General features: G+C 58.9%; 2 protein-coding genes across 3 annotated transcripts in view; both read left to right on the top strand.

The window, feature by feature from the left end:
- Window positions 1–26546, top strand: part of TIMP2 (TIMP metallopeptidase inhibitor 2) — a 46169-nt gene that overhangs the window by 2810 nt on the left and 16813 nt on the right. The window contains exon 1 of one of the 2 annotated variants that reach the window (XM_013989846.3): window positions 17348–17482. Within the exon in view, the coding sequence (XP_013845300.1) occupies window positions 17464–17482 (19 nt within the window). The 5' untranslated portion in view covers window positions 17348–17463. 2 annotated transcript variants of the gene reach the window in all.
- CEP295NL (CEP295 N-terminal like) lies at window positions 15471–17201 on the top strand. Its single transcript, XM_021066520.2, has one exon. The coding sequence runs from the start codon at window positions 15471–15473 to the stop codon at window positions 17130–17132; it is 1662 nt and encodes a 553-aa protein (XP_020922179.2). The 3' UTR covers window positions 17133–17201.

Raw genomic sequence — 26546 nt, forward strand, 5'->3', positions numbered from 1 at the left:
TTCATTGTTGGCTGGATGCGGGCTTGTTAAATGGCTTGGTGTCTGCAGGAGGCAGTCGGCCTAGGAAACAGTCATATTTCTGTCTGCCTGTGTGAGGGTTTCTGGGAGGCATCTCCTTAGCTCTCGCAGCCTGTGGGAGTGGAACCCTGGTTGGCAAAAAGAGTTTAAGATTAGGTTGTGAGGTTTAGGGTGAAGGGGGGAGGAGGGGAGCGGGGCTCCTCCTGGAAGGCTCCTTGTCCTTTCCAGGAAAGCGAGGCCAGGCGGGAAGCATTTCAGTTCAGAGCCCTGCTCGATGTGCTGCTGGCCGGCTTCCCTCTCACCTAAGGGAGCCCTTCTTATCTCCTGCTGGCCTCGCAGCTCCAGTCATCTGGCTGGAAACCAGCTCTGGGGCAGAGCCTGGAGGTCCTCAGCCAGCTGAGCCCCTCGGCAGACCTGGGCTGCTTGGGCCGGTCTCTGGCGTCTCCCCTCCGGCCTGGGTGGCGGGGCTCAGAGCCGCCGTCTCCCAAGAGCGCCTTGCTCAGGACGCTCCCGTCTCCAGACGCTGCTTCCGCAGACCCTCCGAGAGTCTCTAGCACCCAGTGGAGCAGGGACCGCAGCCCAGGCCACGTGGTTGCCAGGGCAGACGGGCTGGCCTTGGGCACCCTGTGATGGGGGCCAGAGAGTGGCCTCTGGGGAGAATATCGAGCCGAGCGCTCAGAAATGGCAGCGCCCTCACCAGACACCTGCTGGGACAGGCGGGCAGAGGAGCTTCCTGTAGCTGCGTGAGGCCCCGTGAAAGACACTGTTGGCGACTCCTTTTGCAGAGGAGTGTGCTAATGTAACCCTCTCGCATAATCCGTCTGTGTTGGGTTCATCCCGATTTTCACATCAGACTCGCCTGCGTTTCAACCCATAGCTGTGGAGTGGCCGGCTGCGCCCCAGGGCACGGAAGGGAGCAGCAAGCGTCGTCCCTGCGCCGGGGGTGGGGGTGAGCACCGTAGACACTGGTGCCAGGCGGTGTGGAAGCGGGTTTAAGACGGTGGCTGAGGGTGGGCCGCAGACGCCCACACGGCCAGCGGCCAGAGCGAGGTCTAAAGTAAGTCGGAGTCCGAGGGCTTCGGGCAGCTCATTCGCAAAGTAACTGAGCCCCAGGTGAAATGCCTTGTGCATCTGAGGAGAGATTCTAGGTTCCGATGGGAGGATGGGGAGGGGGCTGGGGCGGGGGCACTCGAGTTCCTGGGCTTGGTTTTGGGCAGTGTCCCCAGAAGGCCGTGTTCTCCAGGGCAGTGACGACAACCTGGCGAGGGACACCAGAAGATGTGCCAGGGCTTGGGGGCTGCGCTGCGGGCCGGGCACGTGGCTGGAGGGCGCTCTCCCAACGCCCCGGGTTCCTCCCGCTCTGGGATGTGAGGACACAGCACCAGCCTGCCCCGAGACCCGCTCAGTGCTCTGGAGTCTGGAGTGCTGGCCGCTGGTCCTTGAGGCGCGGATGGGCCTGGGTCCTGCCTCTCCTTCGCCATCTCAGCTTGGTTGTCAGGTGCCTCCCACTGGTGCGGGTATAGACGACCCCCAGGCTTATGGAGGGGCACACAGCCCCCTTATCCTGATGCAGAGCCACTGATCCAGGGCCCAGGGGGCCGTGGGAGCAGCAGAGCCCTTTGGGTTCCAGAATGGCTAGGAGATGTGCCTAGAGGACTCTGGAAGCCTGGAGGATGGGAAGAAACAGCGGGACAGGGGAGAAACGCGGAAGGAGATTAAGAGAAGGCAGGAGTTCCCGTCGTGGCGCAGTGGTTAACGAATCCGACTAGGAAACATGAGGTGGTGGGTTCGATCCCTGCCCTTGCTCAGTGGGTTAAGGATCCAGCGTTGCCGTCAGCTGTGGTGTAGGTCGCAGACGTGGCTCAGATCCTGCATTGCTGTGGCTCTGGCGTAGGCCGGTGACTACAGCTCCGATTAGACCCCTAGCCTGGGAACCTCATATGCCGTGGGAGTGGCCCAAGAAATGGCAAAAAGACAAAAAAAAAAAAAAAAAGAGAGAAGGCAGAGTCTGGGGGCGGGGTGCAAGTGCCACCGACGCCTCTCCCCTGGCTGGGACTCGGGGACTCGGGGCCTGCCCCGGACAGCCCTCCACCCTGCAGTGCACACACACAGGTGGGGGGTGAAGGGCAGGGGCCTTGTGGTTAGGATGGTCTTTCTGGGACGGGAGAGGCAGCCGTGGGAAAGCAGGGTTGGGGGCACCAAGAACCCCTACATCAGAGGACGGAGCCGGGGGAGCGCGCATCCCGGCAGCGTTAAGTGTGCCGTTTCCTGGTGGCGACCGTCGGTGCTCAGGCAGGTGGACGGGCTGCCTGGGAAAGGCCAGCGGGCTCTGGGTACAGAGCAGGCTCGGGGCGGGAGGGCCTGAGGGGAGGCGAGGAGGCTGCGCGCCCGTGGGTGACAGCCGGCCTCGCCCCGGTGGCGTCCGTGCTGGACCTTCGGGGCCCGGGCCGTGGGCACTGGTGTTTCTCCGACTCTCCAGGTGATTCCGCCGCCCGCCACAATGTGCGGTTTGGTGGGAGGAGAGAACATTGTAGAAACCTCCCATGCGGTGCGATTGACAGCTGCGCTTGTGCGTGGTTTGAAACCAACAGACTCTGAGAGCGCCTGGCCAGGCTTCTGTGCCGTTGCTTTGGGGTCCGGAGCCCGTGAGGACCACGGGGACTCGGGTGGGGAGTGGGGGGTGAGATGCCCCAGGATGTTGGGAGGACAGGCAACCGGGGGAGGGGCTGGGAGGAGGACTTCCGGGCTGGGTTGGGGGGCGGACGGGGCGCTGGTACCTCAGAGCAGAGCCGGGACCCCTGAGGCCCCAGGCAAACTGGAGTCCTGAGCCCTTGGTGCCTCTGTTGCCGCCTGGATGTGCACCCCAAGGGGAAAGTGACAGAGACCCAGGGGAGTCCCACGTTGCAGCCGAAAGAACTGAGCCGCTCCCTGGGTCAGCTGTGACAGTTAGTGTCCTGGGTTAAGCTTCAGAGATACAGCCAGGTGGCCTGGGCGGGTGTTTGCTGTAAAAATCAAGTTGAGGTGTAATCTCAATAAAGAAGGGTCCCGGCCTGGTGTGTCCCAGCCTGGGTGTGTGAAGCTGTGTCCGGAGATGGGCTGGCGGCGGGGGGCGGGGGGGGGGAGGCGCTTGAGTCCTGAGACTGGAAGGAAAGCTGTGTGTGTGAGAGAGAGAGAGAGTGACACGCGTGTGTATACGTCTGTTTTTCTGTGGACAGAGGCCGCGGCTTCCACCAGCTTCTCAAAGGGGCGTGTGTCCCCTGCAAGGTCAGTCACTGCCCCTCGAGGACACATCATGGCCTGGAGAGGAGTCTGGGAGATGTGGTGGGAGGGGGCTTCGGAACCAAGGTGCAGGCAGCCTCGTGCCTGGGTGCCGCAGCCGAGCCGGGGTCCAGTGGTGGGAACCCCGAGGTCTTTGCTGTCCCCTGAGAGCTGTTAGACACGGCGGGGTCGGGGGCAGGGGAAGGAAGGAAGAAGCTGCAGGCAGGAAGGCGGTGTGAGGGCCATTGACCTCCAGGGGAGGGGAGCGGGCACCTGCATGGGGGGAGGGCTCAGGAGGCAGGTGGGAGGGTGACAGGATGGGGGGTGGGAGCCCAGTGCCAGGGGACAGGCATCCCCTAGCAAGGTCTGGTGGTCAGCGGGCTTGCGTGCCCTGCGGCGTTCTGCTGGGATTCGGAGACCCTGGGGACTGGGTGGACTGAGGGCAGGGTCTGGTGTCGGGGGGGCCCTTGGGTTCAGAGCAGCGTGGTTGGGGTGGCCACTCTGCAGCCCCGTGGCTCAGTCCAGGGGCGAGACCTTGGGCAGGTGCCCCCTGCCTCCGTTTCTCCATCTCCAAAGAGGAGACCAGAGATTCTGTACCTCGGTCGTGGGCAAGAATCACAGGAAAGGGTGGAGGGAGAATGCCCGGGGCAGGGCCCGCTCGGGGCTGGGGCCGGACGTTAGCTTTTCTGTGCTGGACGCCCTGCTGGACGTGTAACCCTCCCAACCCTGAGGGCTGGCCGTGGTTTTCACACAGGTCCGGGAGCTCGGAGACGCACAGTTGGCTTCTGGTGCCTCCAGGAGGGTGGCCAGAGAGCTAGAAGGGACACGGTGATGGTTCAGGGAAGGGAAAGTGACCGTGACAAATGACAGTCACAGCAGCAGTCATGATCAGGTGCTCAGCGCTTGCTACCGAATTGCACACACTCCTGGAATGAATGTAATTCACAATTATCCCCATGTTACAGATGAGCAGACTGAGGCACAGGCTGATGAAGTAGCTTGCTCGGGGTCACGTGACCCGCAAATAGCCACGTGAGGAGACAGGGTTTTAAAACAAGAGATCTGACCCAGAGAGGAGGCTGAACACAGCAACCAAGACTCGCGTTGGCTTGAAAGGAGCGAAAGGAAGGACCCCTGAGAGCTGCTTGGTCCCGAGGCTTGCCCAGCAGTTGGAGATGAGCTACGTAAATTCAGCTCTATCCTGACAGCAGAATAGGAAGCAGTCATTTTATTAAACAGTATTATAGATTCGTGTTTATGACCTAGAAAAATGTTCAGAGTGCATTAAATTTAAAAGCCTAGCGATAGTCTGTAGGCTTTCACATTTTAAACACTATCCAATGTAATGTTTTAAATGCAGAATAGGTAACTGTACATTGTAACAAAAGTCATCCAGCAAAGACCCAGATTGAGAAACAAGTCAGTGCCACCCCCCAAACCTCCGAACCTCTGTGAACCCCTCCGGCCCCAGTTCCCTCCTTTTCCTTAGGGGAACCACTGTCCTGGCTTTTATGGTGAAAATTCCCTGGCTTTTCTTTATGCGGTTTTACTGCTTCTGTATGTACCTCTGTCTTGTTTTTTTAATTGTGCATACGCACGCACATGTAGGGAGAAGTCTGGAAAGATGTCTCTCAGAACTCTAGGCAGTGGGTGAGACCCAGGGTGATTTTCCTTTTTGTTTACGTGCATTTTGTAAATTTTCTGTGATGAGCCTGTATTCATTGTGTAATGAAAGTTAAAAGGCAGTGGGGGGCAGGTGGGGGTTCCTTCAGGATGGGAGGGGCGGGGAGGAGGCCGCAGGGGCGAGGGTGAGAGGCCTGAGCCTGGACGGTGGGACCACGTCCCAGGCTGCTGCTTTGTTCCTCCGAGAGGCAGATGAGGGAAGGGTTTATTGCTCCTTGAAGACTGATCATTTTTCTTATGCTCTTTATCAGCTCTGTTCACAATGTTTTTCACCTCCTCTTCACCCACTCGAAGTGTGCCGTTGGGTGGTTTTGAGCGCAGCCGCAGAGCTGTGCAGCCGCCCTACCATCTGATTTTGCAGCAGCCCTCAGACCCCTGCGCTGGGGTCGCCTGGCGTTCCCTGGAGGAGACGTGGCTGCTGCGTTTCTGCCTGGTGCTGCAGCAGCAAGGCTGGGCCCTGCAGTAGGAGGGCTGTGATGCAGTCCGTCTCCTAAGACTCTGCCGGCCTTTCAGGGCTTAGCACCCCCCCCTCAGCTCCCATCACCTGTTTTCCTGGGATGTGGCCACACCCGGTGGCAATACAAAGTCTGCAGCTGCTTTTGAGCTACGAGGCAGATTCCTTGGTGGTGGCAACAGAGTCTTGTTTGTTACCATCTGGCTCTTGATGGAAACTTCCCCACCCGGGGCCTGGGTGTCCTGGGGCTGGCTCACCTCTCACCTGGTGGCCTGCTCCCTGCTTTCCAGAAGAAGTGATGCTCGCAGGGTGTCCTTCTCCAAACTGACCCCAGAGATGTGGCGAATCTGGAACCTGTAGGCAGAGTTCCCTAAAAGAGGGAGAGATGGGCTTCAAGGCCACGACCTGGCCTTCGGTTGTGGAATGTTCGGGGTGAGGAGTCCCTGGGAACAGAGTCCCTGGGACCTCACTCGGCCCTTTCTGATCTGTGCTCCCGAGGTCTTGGATAGTTTTTCTGGGAGGCCCCATAGGGTCAGGCGTCTTCGTCCACAGCTCTGCCCCCAGGCTCTGCCCCAGGCTCTGCCAGGGCCCCCCGAGGATGGTTGGAGGCTCTGCCTAGAAGGCTCTTCAGCAGCTGACTCCTAACAAGGACAAAATGAGGACATGGACCAGCACCTTAGAGGAAAAAGGAAAAATTGGAAAGTATCGGGAGAAAAAGCCCAGGCTTTGGACACAGCTCGAGCTGGTTCTGAGTCCTGACGGTACCGCTGGCAGTCTCGGCTGCTTCTTCTGTAAAAGCAGGATTAGAGCTCCCATTGTGGCTCAGCGGTAAGGAACCTGACCAGTATCCATGAGGACACAGGTTTGATCTCTGGCCTCGCTTGATGAGTTAAGGATCTGGCATTGCTGTGAGCTGTGGTGTAGGTTGCAGGTGCTGCTCGTATCCTGCGTGGCTGTGGCTGTGGTGTAGGCTGGCAGCTGCAGTCCCCACCTCTAGCCTAGGAACCTCCATACACCGTGGGTGTGGCCCTAAAAAAACAACAACAAAGAAAAAAAAAAGGATTGCTCTTCTTGGGCTGTGCCAGAGCAGATCTGAGTGAGTTTCTGGTGAATGAGTCAGGTCTGCAAAGGCAAGGGAAGGACCCCGTGGAGGCCAGCCTCGCCCACCCCATCTGGAGTTCTGAGACCCTGTGTGATGCTTCTGTGACATTTTGTGGCCTCTGTCCCCAGAGAAGAAAGTCACGCATGTGCAACCGGGACATAAACCTCCCCTGACCTTCCCGGGCGCCTCTGTTTTCCGTGCTCCTCCTGCAGCGGGTGGAACTTGGCCTGGCTTCCCTCTGTGGCCCCGCTCTCTCGTGCGGCCCCCCGCCTTTGGCCCAGATCAGGAGTCGAGGGCGTGCGCAGGGGTTTCGGTGCAGCCCACATGTCTCTGTGCTCAGGGCTCCTGGCGCTGAACAGAAACTGCTCCAACCGGCTGCTCCCCTCCTCCGGGCCCCGCCCCTGGTCACTCCAGGGAGTGGAGAAGTCACTGTGCTGAGCGGGTGGACCCTCCCTAGGCCACTGTGTCCTCGCCTGGGTCCCCTGGCATGGGAAGGAGTGGAGAGCGAGGACAGGGGCGGGAAGGATGCCAGGAGCGCGTGAGCCGTGGCGACGTGCAGGAAGGAGCCTCTGGGGCTGCGTGTTGGGAGTGTTGGCACACACGCAGTGACCCTGGGACACGGCAGACTCGCCTCACCACCAGGCTCCGACGCCAGGAAGGTCACCTAACCCGGCTGCCCATGGTCTCGCGGCTGCGGGTGTCCCCTTTGCAGAAGGACTCTTGACCCTGTGGCCGGGCGGCTTTGGGGACACTAAGAGTTGTCTCCCGGGGCTTTTCGCTGCAGCCCTTAAGCATTTAACTCCACTGTCCGAAGCCCCTGGGGGAGGAGGACTGGCCCAGTCTGCCCAGGTAGGACGCAGGCATCCTGGGCGGGGTGGCTTTGGAGCAGGGCCATGATGGGACGTGCACTCCCGGTCCCCGATTCTCAGTTGTGACATTCTGGGCCCCTTGGTCCCGTTGGCTCCAGAACAGGGAACTGGAAAATAGGTCTGAGGGGCTGTTTGTTTCCTGCCACCGGTTCTGGAAGGCAGGGTAAAGCTCCAGGCAGGGAGTCACCAGTTGCCTGGGGCTTTTCAGTGCAAAAGGACTTCACCTCTTCCTGCTCCTGGGAGGTGGGCGGCGGGTCAGGCAGGCGTCTCTGCCTCTCTGGATGGGGAGCAGTCAGTAACCGGCCCTAGGTCATTGCCGCCAAGGGCCGGCGCTGGTCCCAGGAGTCGGATCGTGGCTCACGTCTCCAGAAATGGGTCGGACGTCACAGCTTCGGCCTGTCTGTGGCCCTGTTCTGTGTGGTCCTTAGAAGAGCTGACTCTAGGTAGGTGTGTTTAAGGAGTTCCCTGGCACCTGGCAAGTTAAGGATCCGGTGTTGTCACAGCTGTGGCTCTGGCCTTCGCAGTGGCACGGGTTCAGCCCTTGACCCAGGAACTTCTTCATGCTGTGGGTGCAGCCAAAAAAAAAAAAAAATATAGGTTTGTTTTGTCTTAACCTGAGCAGTTTTGAAGCTTTTAGAAGGGCATTTTAAAAATCACCTTCTGTTAAGAAACTCTAAATCTAGGGATTTTTCTGTAAGAAATAAAGAAGAAGGCACGTGGCATCTTGTCACCAGGGTACCCACGTCCGTCTTGTTTATCTCGGGGACATGTTAGAAACACTTAGCTACAGCGGCAGGGCGGCGGTCAAAGAAATCACAGCCTTGGATGCCCAGTGGTTCCAGTGGGTGTAGAATTTGTTACTGAAATGTAGAATGTTCAGATACGGGAGGGAAATTAGACTTTCTTTTGCAAGTGTGTGTGTTCTACTTTTTCTGTGTTGAACTTGAGTGATACATGTCATTTTTAAAGTCAGAGTGTGCTGAAGTATGGGTCTGATTGTGGTCAACAGTGAGATGAGCCCAGACTTTTATTTTATTTTATTTTGTCTTTTTGTCTTTTTAGGGCCGCACCCGCGGCATATGGAGGTTCCCAGGCTGGCGGTCGAATTGGAGCTACAGCTGCCGGCCTACACCACAGCCACAGCAACGCGGGATCCGAGCCGCGTCTGCAACCTACACCACAGCTCACGGCAACGCCAGATCCTTAACCCACTGAGCAAGGCCAGGGATCGAACCTGCAACCTCATGGTTCCTAGTCGGATTCCTTAACCACTGAGCCACGACAGGAACTCCGAGCCCAGACTTTTAAGGCAGGGTGGGCCTGGTTCAGTGCTGGGACCCGTGGAGGGGAGAGACCCTTGAGCAGAACAAGTCCATCGGGGGGATGGGAGCTGCGTTCTAGGATTGAGCCCCAAGGTGCTGTCGGGGCACCCCAGGCTTGCGAAAAATGTCTTCAATCCAAAAACAGCCTGGAGAGGACGGCAGTGGTGGCCGTGCTGGGAGGTTCTGGAATGCCGTCACAGGATCCCCAAGCTGTAGTTTTTGTCAACCATGTTCCCTGCCCCCAAGCTGGCCGTCCCTCTGCTGTCCGGGCCAAATCTTTGTGAGCGGTGTCCTGACAGGTGCTCACCCTCTGGCTGGTCACTGTCCCTGACTTCACCCCTGCTCTGATGTCACAGCACAACAGCTCTGTCGTTCCCGTGACAGCGGCTGCCAGAGTTCACCAGTGGGAGCTGGGGCTGGGCTGCTGGCAGAGGTGGGAGCTGCAATTCCAGCCAGCTTTGTGGTCAGTGGCCCCAGAGACCCCACGCAGATTCCTCTTACCCAGTGTGGGACTGGAGATCTTTCTGTGCCCCACTGCTTGGTGAGGCCCCTAAGGGGGCCTTGGGAAGTGGGCCAGGGAGGGAGCCTAGGCCCCAGTCCCAAAGGCTGATTTGGAAGTTCTCGCGCCTGCAGTCTGATCTGGGGGGATGGGCATGGAAGCTGCTGGGACGGGGGTGGGGGAGAAGGTGGTAGTTTGGGGAAGTGGGGGTGGGGAGGTCCGGGTACCGCAAGAACCGTTCTTGGCCTCGGGGACCCCTGACCTAGGCGGGCATCTGCCATCGTAAAGTTGGGGGAAAGCGACTGCTATCGTTGGGAGAGACCAAGGCGCGGTGGCATTGGCCGTAAGCAGCCCCCGGGCCGGCCTGGTGTCGCCCGTAAGTTTAGAAGAGTCTCTTCCTCCCGCTGTCTTTGTGAAGCTGGTCGGGGAAGCAGCGGAGATGCAACCTGGGCTTGTTCTCCCGGAGGCTGGCTGCCGGGCCGTCTCATCCTTCTAGAACTGCCCTGGGCCTCAGGGAGACGGTTAAACCTACAGAGTCACAAACACCACCCCAGTTTTCGGGTGGAAAAGCCTAGAGTGGCACCTGGCCAGGACTCAGTCTAGCTCAGCCGCCCACCTGCTAGGTGATTGTGATAGAGCTGGTCTAACACCCAGCCGGCCTTAAGAACTGACATTCTGGAACTTAGCCGAGGGAGAGCCAGAAGTAAGCAAAACTGGAGCTTCTGGGCAAGTTGCTGGGTGTCACAAGTGTGTTTTTAGAGGCTACGGTTCAGAGAAATGGAGTTTAAAATATTCCTCATGTTCGTTTTATCCGGGCTGGTCTTGGATGCCTCCAGTGATGGGTGTCTCACTACCTACCAAGTCAGCTCAATGATTTCAAGACAACCCTGTAAAAAAGTGCTTCTTTCCACGCGGCCACTTGCTGACTCCCTGTAATGCGTTCTCAGTGGTCTAGTCCAGGCATCTGGAGACACACACGGTGAGTATCGCCTGCCCTCTCCCCGCACAGCCCCCCAAGCATGTTTCTAATGGTGATGCGTGTTAGTCTTTACATGGACAGGTGCCGCTGTCATGATCCCCAGCTATCTTACAGGTGAGCATGCCGAGGCACCCAGAGTCAGAAACTTGCCCCGGGTCCCACAGTTAGTCCGTGCCCTGAACCACCAGAGCAAACCTCCCTCCAGACACTCTTGGTTCCTTAGGACTTTTTTCCCTGTTTTTCATTCTCCTCCTGAACCAAGGCTACAGCCCTTCTTCCTGTCCTTACCCACTGTCTCCTTTCTGAGCCCATCTGGGGAGACACACCGCCCCCTTTCTCAGATTTTCCCCTGATTTCTTAGCAGGTGAATTCTTTTATTTTTTTATTTTTTTTTTGGTCTTTTCTAGGGCTGCACCCGTGGCACATGGAGGTTCCCAGGCTAGGGGTCTAATTGGAGCTGTTGCTGCCAGCCTACACCAGAGCCACAGCCATGCGGGATCCGAGCTACACCACAGCTCACGGCATCGCCGGATCCTTAACCCACGGAGCGAGGCCAGGGATCGAACCTGCAACCTCATGGTTCCTAGTTGGATTCGTTTCCACTGCGCCACGACGGGAACTCCCCAGGTGAATTCTTTAAGCATTTCAGTACTTCGGTTTGGGTTTTGGAGCTTTGCCCCCCATGGCTTCATCTTAATGAGACATCGCTGGATGAGCACACGTCGTACGTCTACCGTTAGGTGGACGCACATCCGACGGTCCGCTCCTCATGAGCAGGACTGACTGTGTCTGCGTCTCTGTGATGCTCAGACGTTCACTGGCCTTTCTGGGAGCTAGAGGAGGTTCTCAAGAGCATCGTGTGTGTGTGTGTGTGTGTGCGTGCGCGCGCGTGCGCTCAGACATTCACTGGCCTTTCTGGGAGCTAGAGGAGGTTCTCAAGAGTGGGTGTGTGTGTGTGTGTGTGTGTGTGTGTGCGCGCTCAGACGTTCACTGGCCTTTCTGGGAGCTAGAGGAGGTTCTCAAGAGCATCGTGTGTGTGTGTGTGTGTGTGTGTGTGCGTGCGCGCGCGTGCGCTCAGACATTCACTGGCCTTTCTGGGAGCTAGAGGAGGTTCTCAAGAGTGGGTGTGTGTGTGTGTGTGTGTGTGTGTGTGTGTGTGTGTGCGCGCTCAGACGTTCACTGGCCTTTCTGGGAGCTAGAGGAGGTTCTCAAGAGCGTCGTGTGTGTGTGTGTGTGTGCGCGTGCGTGGTGAAGTCCTTTATATCTAAAAGCCCTGGAGACTCTCTCTCTATTATAGTCCTGAAGACTATCCGGAATTCTCATAAAATGGTCAAACTATACCTGTGTTATGTACTCTCAGAAGAAAGAGAAATGTTAACAGATGAAAGAGCAAGCTTAAATTGTGTGGAAATGTTCTCTCTGGCCACGCCAGCTAATTGGGAGCCCTTTTATATCTGTTTTTCAAGATTTCAAGGAAAACGTGCTGAACCGTGTCTCCCAACCCCCTGGGGCTCTGACTCTGGGCCTTTGGAGAGAGAAGGGTGGGGTGGGGTGGAATTAGGTGGGTGACAGGAAGCCTGGTCAGGAGGTTCACATGAGACCTTTTGACTGGATCCCAGCCCGCCTGGCATCAGAGCTCCTGGTTTGGGTGCTGCACAGCCCCCATGCTGATGAGGTTGCCCTGCCTCCTCATCAGCGGGCATGGGGTGCCCTGGCGTCTCCTTTGGGGGAGTCAGAAGGCAGCGGAGCTGTGGTCCTTCCCGCTGCCCATGAGGAGCGTCCCTCCCCGGTGGCCTGGGAGGGGTCTGTCTCTGCTGAAAGGTTGTCTGAGCCACTGCCCAGGTGACCGCGCAGGGCTGGCTCTGTGCACCGCGGGTGCCAAGGGTGAGAGAGGAGAATGGACCCAGTGTCCTTCCCTCTGACTGGGCTTCTGTAAGGACGGGCATTGGGGCAGCACAGGCCAGCCCCTCCCGCCCTGGGGCAGCGGGATCAGGAGACACGAGGGAGAACTCGGATGCCCAGGACACGCTGGTCCAGTCCAGGAGTGGGGAAGGGCTTGGGGTGAGGATGTGGGGGAGCTGGGGGCGCGGGCGGAGGATGAGGGTGCATCTGCCGGTTGGTACAGGGTTCTCAGTTCCTGCACTGAGGAGCTGACTAATTCCCGGGCTCGATCCCCAGATACTGTTTCCATCCATTTGTGTGTCTCCAGGAGAACCAACTGGGCAGCGGGCCTGGCTCTGGGTGTGGCCGAGGGGCCGAGTGGGCGGAGCCTCGCAGTGGGCGGGGCTCCAGCTTCCGCTCACCTTCCGGGGTAGCGCCAGATCTCCAGGCGGTCTTCCCCATTCTCTCCAGCTGTCTTACAACACAGACCGGGGCAGTCACAGCTCCTTCCCTCCCCACCTGTTTGGACACCCCTGTGGCCCTTCCCAGGCGTGGGAAAAGCTCGGTGTCTGGCATCTGGCACCCAGATTCAAAGGCAGCCCCTCCCAGGCAGCTGGGATGGTTATTCGGTCGCTGTGCTTCTCTTTCTTGTTGTGGGACGTGTTTTCACTTCTCTCGGGTGCACACCTGGGAGGGTACCCCCAACCGGGTCACGCGGTAAATCTACGTTTTTGACCTTTTTATAAAACTGCCAAACTGTCTTCCAGAATGGCGGCACCACGTGTGTCCGTGTGAGGGTGCCAGGGTCCCTACATCCTCGCCACCGCCTGTCACTGCCTGGCTTTTTCATGGCAGCCGTCTCACTGGGTGTGAAGTGGTAGCGCGTTGTCACTTCGCATTTTGCATTTCCCTAATGACTGCTGATGTTGAATGGACCTTATTAGCCATACATAAATCTTATTTGGTGACGCGGGTGTCCCGTCTTTGGCCCGTGTTTAAATTGGATTGCTACCTTCTCCCGGAGTCACTAGAGCTGTTTATGCAAACTGGTTCCAGTCTTTTGTTGCTCGTGTGATTTGCAGATGTTTCCTCGCAGTCCGTGTCTTGTGTTTTCACTTATTAATGATGTCTTTGAAAAGCAAAGGTTTTTAATATGGACGCCTCCAAACGTATCACGTGCTTGGATGGCTTGTGCTTGTTGGTGTTGCAGCTAAGGAACCTTTGTTAAGCCAACGTCATGAAGACACACGTCTGTTTCTTTCTAAGCATCTGTGGTTTTAAACCTTACGTTAAGGCCTAGGATCCACATTGAGTTAATTTTGGACAGGGTGCGTGGGGTGAGGTAAGGGTCTAAATGCGTCTTTTCCGCATGTGGCTAGCCGTCTGCCCCAGGAACACTTGTTGAGATCAAACAAAAAACTATTCTTTTCCCTATTGAATTGCTGTGGCGCTTTTTGTTGGAAATCTCAACCCTTGTGTTAATGACCCAAGCTTCTCTTTCTTCTTGCTCATCGCGGTGGTTGGCAGATTGGTGGAATATGGTATGAACCACTTCCACATGCATAGCTGCCTGATCACGTATATCAGAAGCAGCAGCCGTGTGACCAACGGATGCTGATCAAAGACACGCTGTCTCCCAGCTGCCCCGTGCCAGCTGTGTGATCTGGGTCAAGTTTCTTTTCCTTTCCTTTTTTTTTTTTTTGTCGTTTTAGGGCTGCTCCCACAGCATATGGAAGTTCCCAGGTGCTAGGGGTCAAATCAGAGCTGTAGCTACCGGCCTGCACCCCAGTCACAACAACGTGGGATCGGAGCCGCATCTGTGACCTACGCCACAGCTCACGGCAACGCTGGATCCTTAACCCACTGAATGAGGCCAGGGATCAAACCCCCGTCCTTATGGTCACTGGTCAGGTTCGTTACCACTGAGCCATAACGGGAACTGCCTGGGTCAAGTTTCTTAATGGCTCCCTGCCTCGGTTTCCCCACCTGTGAACCAGAGGTGCTAACAGCTCCTTACTTCAGGGGTTCCTATGGAAAGATGTGCAAAAGGGGGAGCCTGTGCTGTTCACATCAGCCGTTCCGTTGGTGCAGTGGTGTCCTGGCGATTGCCATTACTTTGGGCTAAAATCGCTTGGCCTGGCTCTGCATGTTCTAAAATGAAAGAAGGGAAAGAGTGCCCACACAGTTGATGGGCTCCCCTGCGGAGCCCAGGACCCAGCTCCTTTTTTTTTTTTTTTGGTCTTTTTTCCATTTCTTGGGCCACACCCGCAGCATATGGAGGTTCCCAGGCTAGGGGTCTAATCAGAGCTACAGCTGTCGGCTTACACCACAGCCACAGCAACACAGGATCCGAGCTGCGTCTGCAACCTACACCACAGCTCACGACAACGCTGGATCCTTAACCCACTGAGCGAGGCCAGGGATCAAACCTGCAACCTCATGGTTCCTGGTCGGATTCGTTAGCCACTGCGCCACGACGGGAACTCCAGGACCCAGCTCCTTAGCCCGCAAATCAGGCCATTTTTAACACCAGCTGCAGTCAACCGACTTAACACTCTTTTGGTGTAAATGCACCTCCTTTTGGAAGGCCCAGGGGAGCACACGTGCCTGCCTAATGCCAGAGAGCCACGAGAAAAGAAATACCACCAGCACACCCCCCTCTCTGGTTCGCATTGGATCCTAGTACAAACGTGCAGGTCAGCACGCTCACCCACACACGCCTCCTCCCAGACACCCATACGAGCACACACATGCATACACACAGGATGTGCACACACATACACGTGCACCCACCCCCTTTCCCAGCAGGTCCCTCCTCCTCCTCCTCCCCTCCTTCTCTTGTTTGTCAGTAGCTCCCTCCAAGGGCCAGGCGTTTGCAGCCCTGCACCTGAACCCTCGCTTGTCTCCTGCGGTGGGATCTTAACTTCCTCAGCACTGTTGGCGTTTGGGCCCGTCCTCTGTGTTGCATGATGTCTTGCAGCCTCCGGGCCCCCACCCGCCAGAAGCCTGAAGCACCCCTCTCTCCAGTTGTGACAACCAAAATGTCCCCAGACGTGGCCACATGGCCCTCGGGGCGGCAAAACCACACCCTATGGGGAACAGCTGCCCCTCGGGTGTTGTTGAAGAGAGTGAGGCAGAAATTGGGAGCCTGGGGACAGGCGTCTGGGGTGGGCACCAGGAGAGTGGTCCAGAAGGACGAGTCTTGGCGCCCGTCCGGCGCTTAGCACCCTGTGCCTTGTCTCCAGGGCTCGCGCTCCTCCGGACGCTCCCGGCAGCGCCTGCATCTTCCTGCCTGGGGGGCTTGACGTGGAAGAGCCGTGGCTCCCCGGCCCCCAGTGTCCTTGAAGTCCACTCGTGGCTCCCACCACCTTCCCCCCAAAACCAGTGTCTGCAAAGGCCCCCAACATGAAGAGGAACGCGGAGAGCGCTGCTCCGCGGAGCCCCGGTCCTGACAACGAAGCCCTGCTTTTGAGGCAGAAGCAGAAATTGCTGCAGGCCCGAGAGGAAGATCAGCCGCTGCAGAGAGGACAGGACCTCGAGCAGCCGCAGAGCCAGCTGCTGTGGCGCTTGGCCGAGGAGTTGAAGGCAGGGTGGCGGGAGGCCCCAGACCAGCGAGGCCGAGGCCTGGAGAGGCTGTGCGTAGCCTGTCTGTCGGGGCTCGGGGGCGGATGGGCCGAGGACCGTGCCCCTGACTCGGAGGGCTCGGCCCCGCACAGGGCAGCCAGGCCGCCCAGGGCCAGGAGGAAGCACAGAGCAGCCGTGCAGCAAGAGAAGGGTCCCAGGAAAGGGCTGGCGCCTCGGCAGCCTTGGTGCGCCACGTCCCGGAGGAGAGCAGGGGACCAGGAGTGGGAGGGAGCCTCCAGGCCTGCGGGCCCAATTCCTCCTCCCCCAAGCCCCCCAGAGAGAAATAAAGGAAAACGAGTGCTTTCCGTGAAGACCGGAGGGGGCCGCCGCCCCCCGGACCCTGGGCTGAGCAGGCGGACGGACATGGGGGAGATCAGACGCCTGGAGGAGAGGGAGAAGGAGGCAGCCCAGGGGGGCAGGAGGCAGCCGGGGAAGGCGGCTTGTCTAGTTCAAGGCCCGAAGCACAACGGTCTGGATCAGAGTCCCAAGGGCAAAGCTGACGACCAGGAACAGCTGTGGCCAGTTGGCGCCAACCCCAGAAGGGGGGCCTCGCCGCCCGGGAAGCTCAGTGACAAGAGCAGGTGGCAGAGAGAGCTGGAGTTTGCCTTCGAAGCGTTGTTTAATACAAACAGGAAGCTGAAAAGACACCTGAACTTGCACCTGGACCCCAAGCCTGGGACGAACCGGAGCCCCAGTGAAGAGCAGGGCTTCTTGGAGATGCAGACACCAAGAAGGGAGAGCCAGAGAGAGAAGGACGCAAGAGATGCCCAGACAGACGTGGTGCCTGCCGGGGAACCCACGAGTCCAGTGGCGCTGGACGCCCACCTGTTGCCATCCAGAACCAGCCTGGAGAAGTTACTAAGCAAGCTGGAGAGCCAGGAGTACCACAGGATGGCCAAGGGCCTGATGAAGAATGAGAGGAGACTCTGGTCTCCCGGGGCAGGCACGTGTACCGGCGAGAAGACCCTGCTCTCCTGCAGCCCGGAATCTGGACAGGCGCCCCCGAGACCAGACGTGCTGGCACAGGGCCCCCTGCAGCCTCAGCCGCAAGAACAGGCAGGCAGAGTGAGCTCGATGGCATCGAGGCAGGGGCAGGAGATGCAGACGGGGCAGAGAAGACCAGAGCAGCTGGACTGGCTCGAGCAAATCCAACACCCCAAGCCAAGCTTGGGGGCCGCCGACCTCCAGACAGAGCTGGAAGACGAGACAGAGCAGAGACCAGCTCGTCTGGTTCACCTGAAGCCTGACTCCCCTGCGGACGGGGAGACAGAAGGAGACTATGACTGCAGCCCCGTTTCTCCCTCGGCCAGCATCGTCGATGGTGACAGCCACAGTCAGGTGATCCGTGACCTTCAACAGCAAATTCTAGAGCAAAACAAGTTGCACAAGCAATTTCTTGAAGAAGCCAGGAAACGCTTGCAAGCGTTCCAGGGACTGTGTTAAAAGCGAGAGTCCTGCCTGTGGTAAATACATCACTGATGCCTGGGTGTTCTGCCGGAACTGATACCCAAATCTGTGTGGTTGAATTGGCGTCGTCTGCTCAGAAACCAGTGGCCTCTTTAAAAGGTCCACCAGGCGTCATCCTGTCCTTTGGAGGGAGTCCCTTTGCAGGAATTGTACCTTTTCCCAATCTTGCTTTTAAAACTCAGTCCCGTCCAGGGAGGCACCTCAGCAGGAAAACAGGAACCCGTGTGGGGCCCGGGACAGGGCCTGGCCAGGGTCGCGCAGAGGTGCGTCCTGGAGCTGAGGCGGCGTTCGTGTGCCACAGGCCTAGATGGAAACTCCAGGTGCATGTAAGTCCTTCAGATGTTTCAGCCAAGTAAGCCCTGGACTTTTAGGGGTATCCAGGGTCAGACAGGCACGATTTCAAAAGATACATCATTTGTTGCTGAGCCACCGGCTGAGACATTAAATGGCGAGGTTGAGGGAAAAATCTCCCAGTCTTTCAAAGCAACATCATTTAATAGGCTATCCCTTAGTGACATTCTTGTAACTTTAACGTTAAAAAGCGGGGAGGGAGGGGGCGGGGGAGGGAGGGGGTGGGAGCAAGAAGAGGGAAGAGAAGAAAGGGGAAGTGGTTCTGGGGACCCAGCCCTGCAGACAGGGTTCCTTCTGGGGCTGGGGGTGGGGATGTGGGGTCTGGGTGGCCTCCTAACCCTTCGGCTTTACTTAGGACCCAGCACGCCCTGCAGCTGGGGAGACTCTGGACTGGGTGGGTTTTTATCTGGCAGTTGTACACTTAAGGATTGGGATGGGGGGACCAGTCGTTTCTGCAAAGAGCTGCAGTAAACACGTCAGGCTTTTCCGGCCACACGGGAGCTGGAGAGCAGCCGCGGACAGCACGTCACGCCTGGATGCGACCGACCGAGTTCCAGCAAGACTTTATGTACAAAGATGGGTGGTAGGCAGGCTTCAGCCGGATGTCAGCCGACGCCTGGACCAGCACTTCAAGGAGAGGCTCCCTCCCTCCCTCCAAGGACCTCAGCTGCACTGAGTGGAGTCTACCCTCTTTGGTCATGACACGCAGCCATCATGGGTCCGTTAGTGGCTTTTTTTAGGATATGGTTTGTAGACAATACAGCGAACAAATTCACCACCCAAACCTAAAGTCTGGGAGATGTGCTGCAAACCAGCTTTATCTGTGCCACTTCCCTCTTCTTTTCTTTCCTTCCTTTTTTTTAGGGCCGCACCCACAGCAGATGCAAGTTCCCAGGCTGGGGGGGTATCGGAGCTGGAGCTGCCAGCCTACACCACAGCCACAGGCATGGCAACAGGGGATCCAAGCCATATCTGTGACCTACACCGCAGCTCATGGCAACGCTGGATCCCCAACCCACTGAGCGAGGCCAGGGATCAAACCCTCGTCCTCATGGATACTGGTCGGTTTCCTTAACCGCTGGGCCACGCGGGGGAACTGCCTGCCGTTCCTCCTTAGCTGTGTTGAGTACCTGCTCAACCTGGGGACTGTCCCTGCGGTCACAACAGAGCCAGACACACCCCATATTGTTGGGTTTTACTTGTGCTTGAACCTTATAAAAAGGATATTATGTCACGTGAAGTCTTTTGGAAGCTGGTTTGGACCCAGTTAACTCATCCGTGGCACAGGTAGGTGTCATTTTTGCCACCGTGTCCTATTGAAACTGACAGTACTAGCAGCCTGAACTGAGCCCAAACCCACACTGGGACTTGAACCCACAGTTTTAAATTAGAATCATTCCCTCTGTGTCTGGACTCAACCGAGGTTCAGGTTCTTTATGTCGCCGTGCAGAAGGAATTCAGCGAGAGACTAAGTGATAGGCAAGAAATACATGTATTTGGATAGGACGCTTGTGAGAGATGCCAGCGGGCAGGCACAGAAGCTCTGCCCCAAGGAAGATCCTGTGGGCTACCGTTTTATCATCCAGGGGGCGTGGGCGTGGGAAAAGCCCGCCTCTTCCTTTCTGGGAGTAGTGGCTCCGCCTTGGTATCCAGAAAGGTGTGTGTGCAGACCAGCAGAAGGGCGGTCCTCAAACTCCTGCCCTTGGTCTGAACCTGGATGCAGGCCTCGTCCCATCCCCACCCGGCGACCTGAGGCAGTGCTCGCACTTCCACTAGTCTGGCAAGCCTGCCTTGTGCTGATGGCTCTTTTGAGCAACCTGTCCACTTACAGCGGACTCCCAGGTCCCCCAGGTTTCCCCCTCTAGCTGGGATCCGTCACTGGGACGTCTCCAACTGCTGTGCCTACTCCATCCCTGTCACTGTCAGGTGACTCCCTGAGCCTCGCTTCTGTCGCTGCTTCTGTTTCGTGCCTGTTCCCAAAAGGAGGAGCACGCCCCTGACGCGCGCGGGTCAGAGGCTGTGCGTCCGGAGGTGCTCTGGCCGCACGACAGCTCGGACGTGGCCTGGGAACGCCAATCCTCCCTTCCCATTTCCGGTTTTTTTTTTTTTTTTTTTGGTCCTGGAAAATGTTGAGCTGATATTATACTCTTTTTCCTTTGCAAGTACTGAGCGGCAGGCACTGCTGCCCTGGCTGGAGGTGAGCAGCGAACACACGTGGGAACCGTAGTGCACTCTCTGGTGGAGGTGACAGGTGGCCTGGGTGGCAGGCAGTGATGGAAGGGTGCTGATGAAAGGTGGAGTGGCTGCTGGACACGGGTCCCACGCATCCAGACCACACCCCCCAAACAAGCCCGTTTGTGGGGGCGGCGACGCCATCCCCCAGGTTTTCTTGGTCTTGTTTTGCAATCAGTAGCTCAGGGCAGGAACCTCACACCGTCTCCGTCTCCCTGCTGCAGGTGTCTGCTGTCTGGCTTTTCCATCAGAAAAAGTCCTGGGGGAGAGGTCCCATCGTGGCTCAGCAGTTAACGAATCTGGCTAGCATCCATGAGGACACAGGTTCCGTCCCTGGCCTTGCTCAGTGGGTTAGGGAGCTGGCATTGCCGTGAGCTGCGGCGTAGGTCGCAGACGCGGCTCGGATGCTGCGTAGCTGTGGCTCTGGTGGAGGCCGACAGCTGTAGCTCTGATTAGACCCCTGGCCTGGGAATCTCCATATGCTGTGGGTGTGGCCCTAGAAAACAAACAAAAGCAAAAAAGTCCTGGGGCCAGGAGTGCTCTGTCACCCCCAGGCCGGGTGAGGGTTCTCTACAGGGAAGGGTCCCAGCCCTTGGCGTAGGTGCTCAGCAGGAACTCCTGCTGTAGCAGAGGGATCACCCGGCCTGAGAGGGTGGAGGGGGTGCTGCAGGGTCACCAGGTTTTAGCTGTGGCCACGAGGGGACCCCGACCCTGAGTGATGGATGAGGGCTTCCCGCCTTGGCCTGAAAGCCAGGCTGATGAAGGGACGGACAAGCCTGCCTCTGAGAGTGTTGTTTTTGTTTCCACTTTCAAAGGTTGTGTCTGTGGCCCTGTGTGTTCTGGGCGAGGACCGTCCCTTCTTGGCCACCCTGGCGCTCAGAGTAGGTGTGGGGGAGGGGCGGTGAGCCAGGGTGGAGGGTGACTCATCTCTGCCCGGATGGCCACTCCCACACCGTCCCCTGGCAGCAGGGTGAGACCCTGCCCTTCCCCACCTGTCCCGCACAAGGCCACAGGGGCGCCCGGGGTGCTCCCTTGCCCAGGGAGAATTCTCGAATTTTCCCCTGGTTTTGTGCTTCTGCCCCTGTTCCTATTTCACTCTGCATCGCCCGGCCACTACTTCCCTTCAGCCCCGCCTGTGAGCCCTGGGCCCACTGGGGGCAGGCCCCTGTTTGCCCCCGGGGTCTGCGAGGGGAAAGGCACCAGCACTGGTGACAGGTCCACCGTGCTCAGGCAGGCACAGGCTGGCCAGGTGTGACCAGGGCCGGGGCCATAGCAGCAGGGGCCGCTTCTGCCCGGCCTGCGCCAGTGGCCATCACTGGTTCTGGATGCGTGCGATCCCGTGTTCCACGTGTGCCCCGAGGGCCATCACGCTTGTCCCCTCCCCTGCCCAGCCAGTTGTGAGGTCCTAGTGTGTGTGTGAGAACATCGGATACATAAAAGAAGGGGAAGACAGGTTTTTAAAGTTGTTGGGGGGTGGGCAGGGGCCCCTCTGCCAGTGAGTGACAACGGCCCCCACAAGCTCTGGGTGGCTTCTTGTCCCACCACTTGGTGTCATGCTGGAGAGTTGTTGATGGCACAGCCCACCTGCGTCCCAGGCTGGGGACGGAGCCTGGGTCGACTGCACCCCCCACCCCACCCCCGCGCTGCCACCGGGGTCTTACTATCAAGGCAGGTCCTGGGACTAACTGAGGGGTGGGTCCCCCAGCCTGCCCTCCCAGCTTCCCCCACCTTGGAAGCTGGGCATGTGGGTCGTGGCTTCCAGCCTTTCCATCCCAACTCTGTGGGTTGGGGGTCAGCCCACGGGCCCCGGGCCTCAGCGTCCCACGCCAGGGCCACTGCTACTGCATGTCCCTGCGGACTGGGCCTGAGCCACCCCCCAGCATGTGCTCCTCGGCCTGGACAGGGAGAGCTGGCCCAGGTCCCAGCCCCCCAGCAGCAGCGGGAGGACAGGAGCCCTTGGCCTCTGAGCCGGTAGCCCGTCCTCAGCCTGTGGGCGGGGAGGGGGTCTCAGGGCGGCTGGACGTCCTGTCTGTGTCTCTCCCGGCTCCCCCTGCCCCTGGCCCTGCTCCTGCCCCCCGCTCAGGGCTCTGGGCTCCAGGCTGCAGGCTTGGGGTTTGCAGGCTGGGCTTGGCTCCTCCTCGGGGTCTTGGCGGAGAAAGTGCCGAGCAGCAGCTCCCTCCACAAAGCCGCACTGTTCTCAGCAAATCCTCCCAGGAGCGGGATGCGTTTTTTTCAAATGATTCAGCAGCACGTGAATGGGAAGGGCCCGAGCCCATGGCTTCGGAAGACCGTGACCAAGGCCTCTGGCATGAGATCCCGCTGGGCCTGCGGGGAGAAGGGAGGGAGGGTGGCTGGGTGTGGGGCAGGGGTCCTGGGGGCTCGGGAGGCAGCGTGGGAGCTGGACAGCTGCAGCCCCTCTCTGCGCTGCCAGGCGGCTTAGAGACAGCGCCCTCCTGCTCCCGAGGGAGCCCAAGCAAACCGAAGCAAACGGCCGGGAAATGGAGATGGGAGAGCCGGTCTCCATGGAGACGGGGCATCCAGTGGACAGCAGCTCACGTGTATGTGCTAGAATCTTGCACAGCGCTGGGCGGGCCTGGCAGATCCCCAGGTACCGGGCTCGTGGGCAGCGTGGCCCAGGGCGGGAGCTGCGCTGCTGTTTCCTGTCGTCTGCCCTGCGCCCGTCACCCTCCCCCCACCACCCCCAGCTCCCTAAAAAACACTTCTGCTCTGAGCAGTTGTCATTCCAGGCATTTTTGAGCCTGGCCTGAGTTGCAGTGGCCAAGTCTTGCCCTCACTCTGGACAGCACAGCCCTGCTCTGGACATCTGTTGGCTCCTGGGGTTGGGGAGGTTTGGGGGACCTGGGGGGTGGGTCTGCTCTCTCCCAGCTGCTGAGGGACGGAAGAAGCCCTCGGTTCGCTGCGGCATCACGGGGCTGTTTTTAATTACTTCATTTCCCTGAAAGCGGAGAGCTTGGAGGTCTGCTCCGCCCCTGACCGAAAGGGGCCTGGCCTTGAGGCTGGGGACAGCAGAGCGGGGAGCCTGGGGACTACCCCCGAGGGTGTCCACCAAGGGGCAGCCGGGAAGGGGAGGGCTGGGTGGACAGTGAGGCCAGAGGGCCAGGTGGGGCTGGATGCTCCCTCGGCCTCCCGGGCACCAGGCCAGCGCTGACGCCATGCATTCCTTGTGACATCTCCCAGGCTGCTCAGCCAAACCCATTCCCACGTGCAGTTCGGCAGGGAGGGGCGTGGCCCGGAAACCTGGGGCGACAGTGCGGTCTGCAGGCCGTGTGAGCACGGCCCACCCCCCTTTTCGGCTGCAATGCAGCGACTTGATGTGAAATCTCAGTTCCCAGACCAGGGATTGAACCCGGGCCCCAGTGGTGAAAGCACTGAGTCCTAACCACTAGACTACCAGGGAGCTCCCACAACCCGTTTCCAAATCACCGCTCATGCACCCCCTGCCCCTCTAGCTGGTGAGGTCTCGCGCTCACCCCCAAAGAAGCAGACGCAGCCCCATTGCAAAAGTCGTGTCTTGACTGTGCTCCTCGCAGCCCTCTGAGCTGACTGAGTCACATGCAGGCAGACAGGAGTGCCCCAGTCGTCCAGGACCAGGCTCTGAAAAATACAGTCACTTCCTTACAGCTTTCATAGGGCAGAGCGCAGGCTGTGTGTCTGGGGTGTAGACGCAGGCAACGGGACGCCCCTTGCTTTCCTGACTCCACACTTGGGTTCATGGTGTCTGGGGTGGAGGCACCACAGTCCATCCTCAACCGGGACTTGGGACAACTTCACCAGAAGTCAAAGGAGAGGAGTTCCCGTGGTGGCTCAGTGGTTAATGTCCATGAGGATTGGGTTCGATCCCTGGTCTCACTCAGGGGGTTAAGGCTACGGCATTGCTGTGAGCCGTGGCATAGGTCGCAGATGCAGCTCGGATCCGGCGTTGCTCTGGCTGTGGTGTAGGCTGGCGGCTACAGCTCCGATTTGACTCCTAGTCTGGGAACCTCCATATGCCTTCGGTGCGGCCCTAAAAAAAAAAAAAAAAAGAATTCCAAAGGTAGTGGCCTCGGCCAGGTCAACCAGCCAGAGTGTCACTGTGTCCACCGGAAAGGGGACAAGAGACCCTCATCCCTAGCAGCAGCCTCGGGATGTAGCTGCAGGCATTAAGCGAGGACTTGGGTCGCTCTGAGATTTGAAGGCGTACTTGTCTACACCTGTGGCACCCCTTTCTCCAGAAAGTGCGGACGAAAGTGTGGAAACCTCCAGCCCTCCCCACATTACCCCAGCGGAACAGAGCACACCTGGAGGGTGCGGGTCAGAAGCCGGGCCTGGAGGAAGCGGGGCTGGGTTTCCTCTGCGACAAAGTTGTTACTTTTTAATTCTTCTGAAATGATTGGTTGGTGTGTAATTCCTCCCAGAGACAAGGAAATGGACCCAGGGCCCTTGGAGGACGTTTGCAGCTCAGGCTGCAGTAGTCTCCTTTGCATCTGAGCCCTGCCAGTGCGCCTCTGGGGCTGCCCCCCCATAACTGTATGGGGGCTACTGCTCTCAAATGGGGCTCCGACTGCAGGCAGAGCGCCCCCACAATTCTTGATGGGGCCAGGAAAGACTTTGGCGAATGTGCTGGCCCGTCAGAGGTCCCCCAAGCCCTCCCCCGCAGTGAGTGACTCTGGGATCTTGTCCCCTAAAGGGACTAGGTACTTTCCCAGAGACGTGCACAAGATTGAAGAGCGGGTGGCACAGTCCCTGCTGACGGCCCTCTCCCTGGGCAGCCCTCCCAGAGCTGAGCTGGAGGCTGCTCCTGGGCTGGGCTGGGAGGGGGCAGTGGCCTCTGGTGACACCGAGCCAGCCTTGCCAGCCTGAGTCAGGGCATACACGTAAGACTCAGATGGTTCGGGGCCAGCTTTTGACCTTGTATTTAGATGGATGTTTTTCCAAGTCCTGAGGACTCCAGGCAGACCTGTGATTGTCCCGAAGCTAGGAGCTCTGCCCGGGCGGACCCTGAGGGCTGGGGAAGAGGCCTGGAGCGTCTGGAAGTCCTGATGGCTGCGGGTTTACCCAGCTCCAAGTGGCCCCGTCGGGGAAGGTCCCTTAGGCTATATTCATACGTGCGGCTATGGGACCCCTCCAGAGAGCAGCTGGGCCATGGCAGGTGGTCAGTTTATTTCACTGTGAGAGGCGGTCTCTTTCAGGGCCTGGCTAGGCTCGCTTTCTTCCCGTTGCTTCCCCCGTAAAGCCCGCAGGCGCAGGCGGGCTCCGGGGTCGGTGGGGTGTGGGAGACGGGCTTGAGTCCGCCTGGGCTGGTGCGTGTGCTGCTCCTCCCGACCAGCCCTGGCCCTGACCTCGGCCTCGGTGTGTGCCGACGACCCCCGAGGTCTCCTGCAGGCCCCCGCCCCCCGGGACGGAGGTGCGGTCCTCGGGCTCTGCTGGGCTGTCGTCATCGCTCCGGGTCTGAACGCAGCCTGTGTTCCTTGGCTCATCGGCCACGACCTCGACTTTCCACCCACCCCGTTCTTTTCCATCCCAGATCTGGCTGGGCGGACCGAGGGTTGTTTTTGCAGGCTCCGAGCAGGGGAAGTGACATCGACGTCGTGTGGTGTCCACGGCCTGGGGGGCGGGGGCGGGGGCCCTGCGGTTGCGTGTGCTTTGAATTAAGTCCATGGTTGTACGTTCCAGTAGCCAACATCTGGCGGTGAATTCATCAGCCAGTGTATCACCCTGGATCTCAAACCCAGATGTCGCGTTAACGGCAGAAAAGAAGGGAGAAAAAACAAAATCTGAGCGGCCCAGGGAGAGGCCGTCATTTTTTGGGTGCCAAGTGGTTACAACAGGCATCTTTCTACAGACTCTCCCTCCCTCTGTCGCCTCTGGTTCCCGAGGGGCGGGGTGGTGGAGCAGGGCTGCCCACTCGTGGGGGTGGACGGGACGCGGGCCAACCCCCCACCCCAGGACCAGACACCAGGCCCAGCATGTTGGGCTGTTGCTACACACGAGCCCGGGTCTCGAGTTTAATTTCTTCCTGGATTCTTTGGGTCTCTTTCTTCTCCCCAGCCCTGTCCTTTTTTTTTTTTTTTTTTGGCTTCCCCACACACGGAGTTTCCAGGCCAGGAAACAGATCCGAGCTGCAGTTGCAACCTAAGCCGCAGTTGCGGCAATGCCAGATGCTCGACCCACTGTGACATGCTGGGCGGGGGATCAGACCTGCGGCCTAGCGCTCCTAAGACCCGCCATCCCATTGCACCACAGCGGGAACTCCGGCAGCCCAGTCCAGTGGCCTCCAGCAAGGAGCTGGGGCTGAGGCCCATCGCGCCGGGAGCAGGACATGCATTTCTGGAGACCTCTGCTTGCCGCCTCCTCTGCCCGCCGCTGGCGCTGGGAAACAGTGTGTGTCTCCGTTTTCCTGTCCGTCGTCTGTCTTGCCCAGGTTGGGTGCTCCTTGGAGGCTTCAAGCTCTGTTGCTGAAGGCCCTCCACCCCTTGCCCCTCTCCGCCTTTGGGCAACAGGAGGGGCCCAGGAGGGTTTGAACTTGAAAGGCGGCCCCATTTGGAGCGCTGAGCTCGGCCTGGCAGGCAGTCCCCACTCAGGCTGTGCCGGGCAGAAAGCTGAGGGTCGGGATGCGGAGCCGGCTGGGCTCCACCGCGATGCTGCCCCGGCGCGCCCTCCCTCGCGGGGCCCCCGCACCTGTCTCCTCTCTGTCGCTTGCCCGTGGGATCCATTGGCTGTGATGAATGCCTTTGCTGCTGCCCCCTCCCCGCTTCCCGGTCAGCAGAGCGGCTCCCTCCCACCCACGCAGACAGGTGTGTGGACAGC

Source organism: Sus scrofa, chromosome 12, assembly GCF_054392235.1.
Source record: "Sus scrofa isolate SSC_HxYL_T2T_F1_AM1 chromosome 12, Sscrofa_HxYL_maternal_Yorkshire_Landrace_v2.0, whole genome shotgun sequence".
NCBI classification, from domain to species: Eukaryota; Metazoa; Chordata; class Mammalia; order Artiodactyla; family Suidae; genus Sus; species Sus scrofa.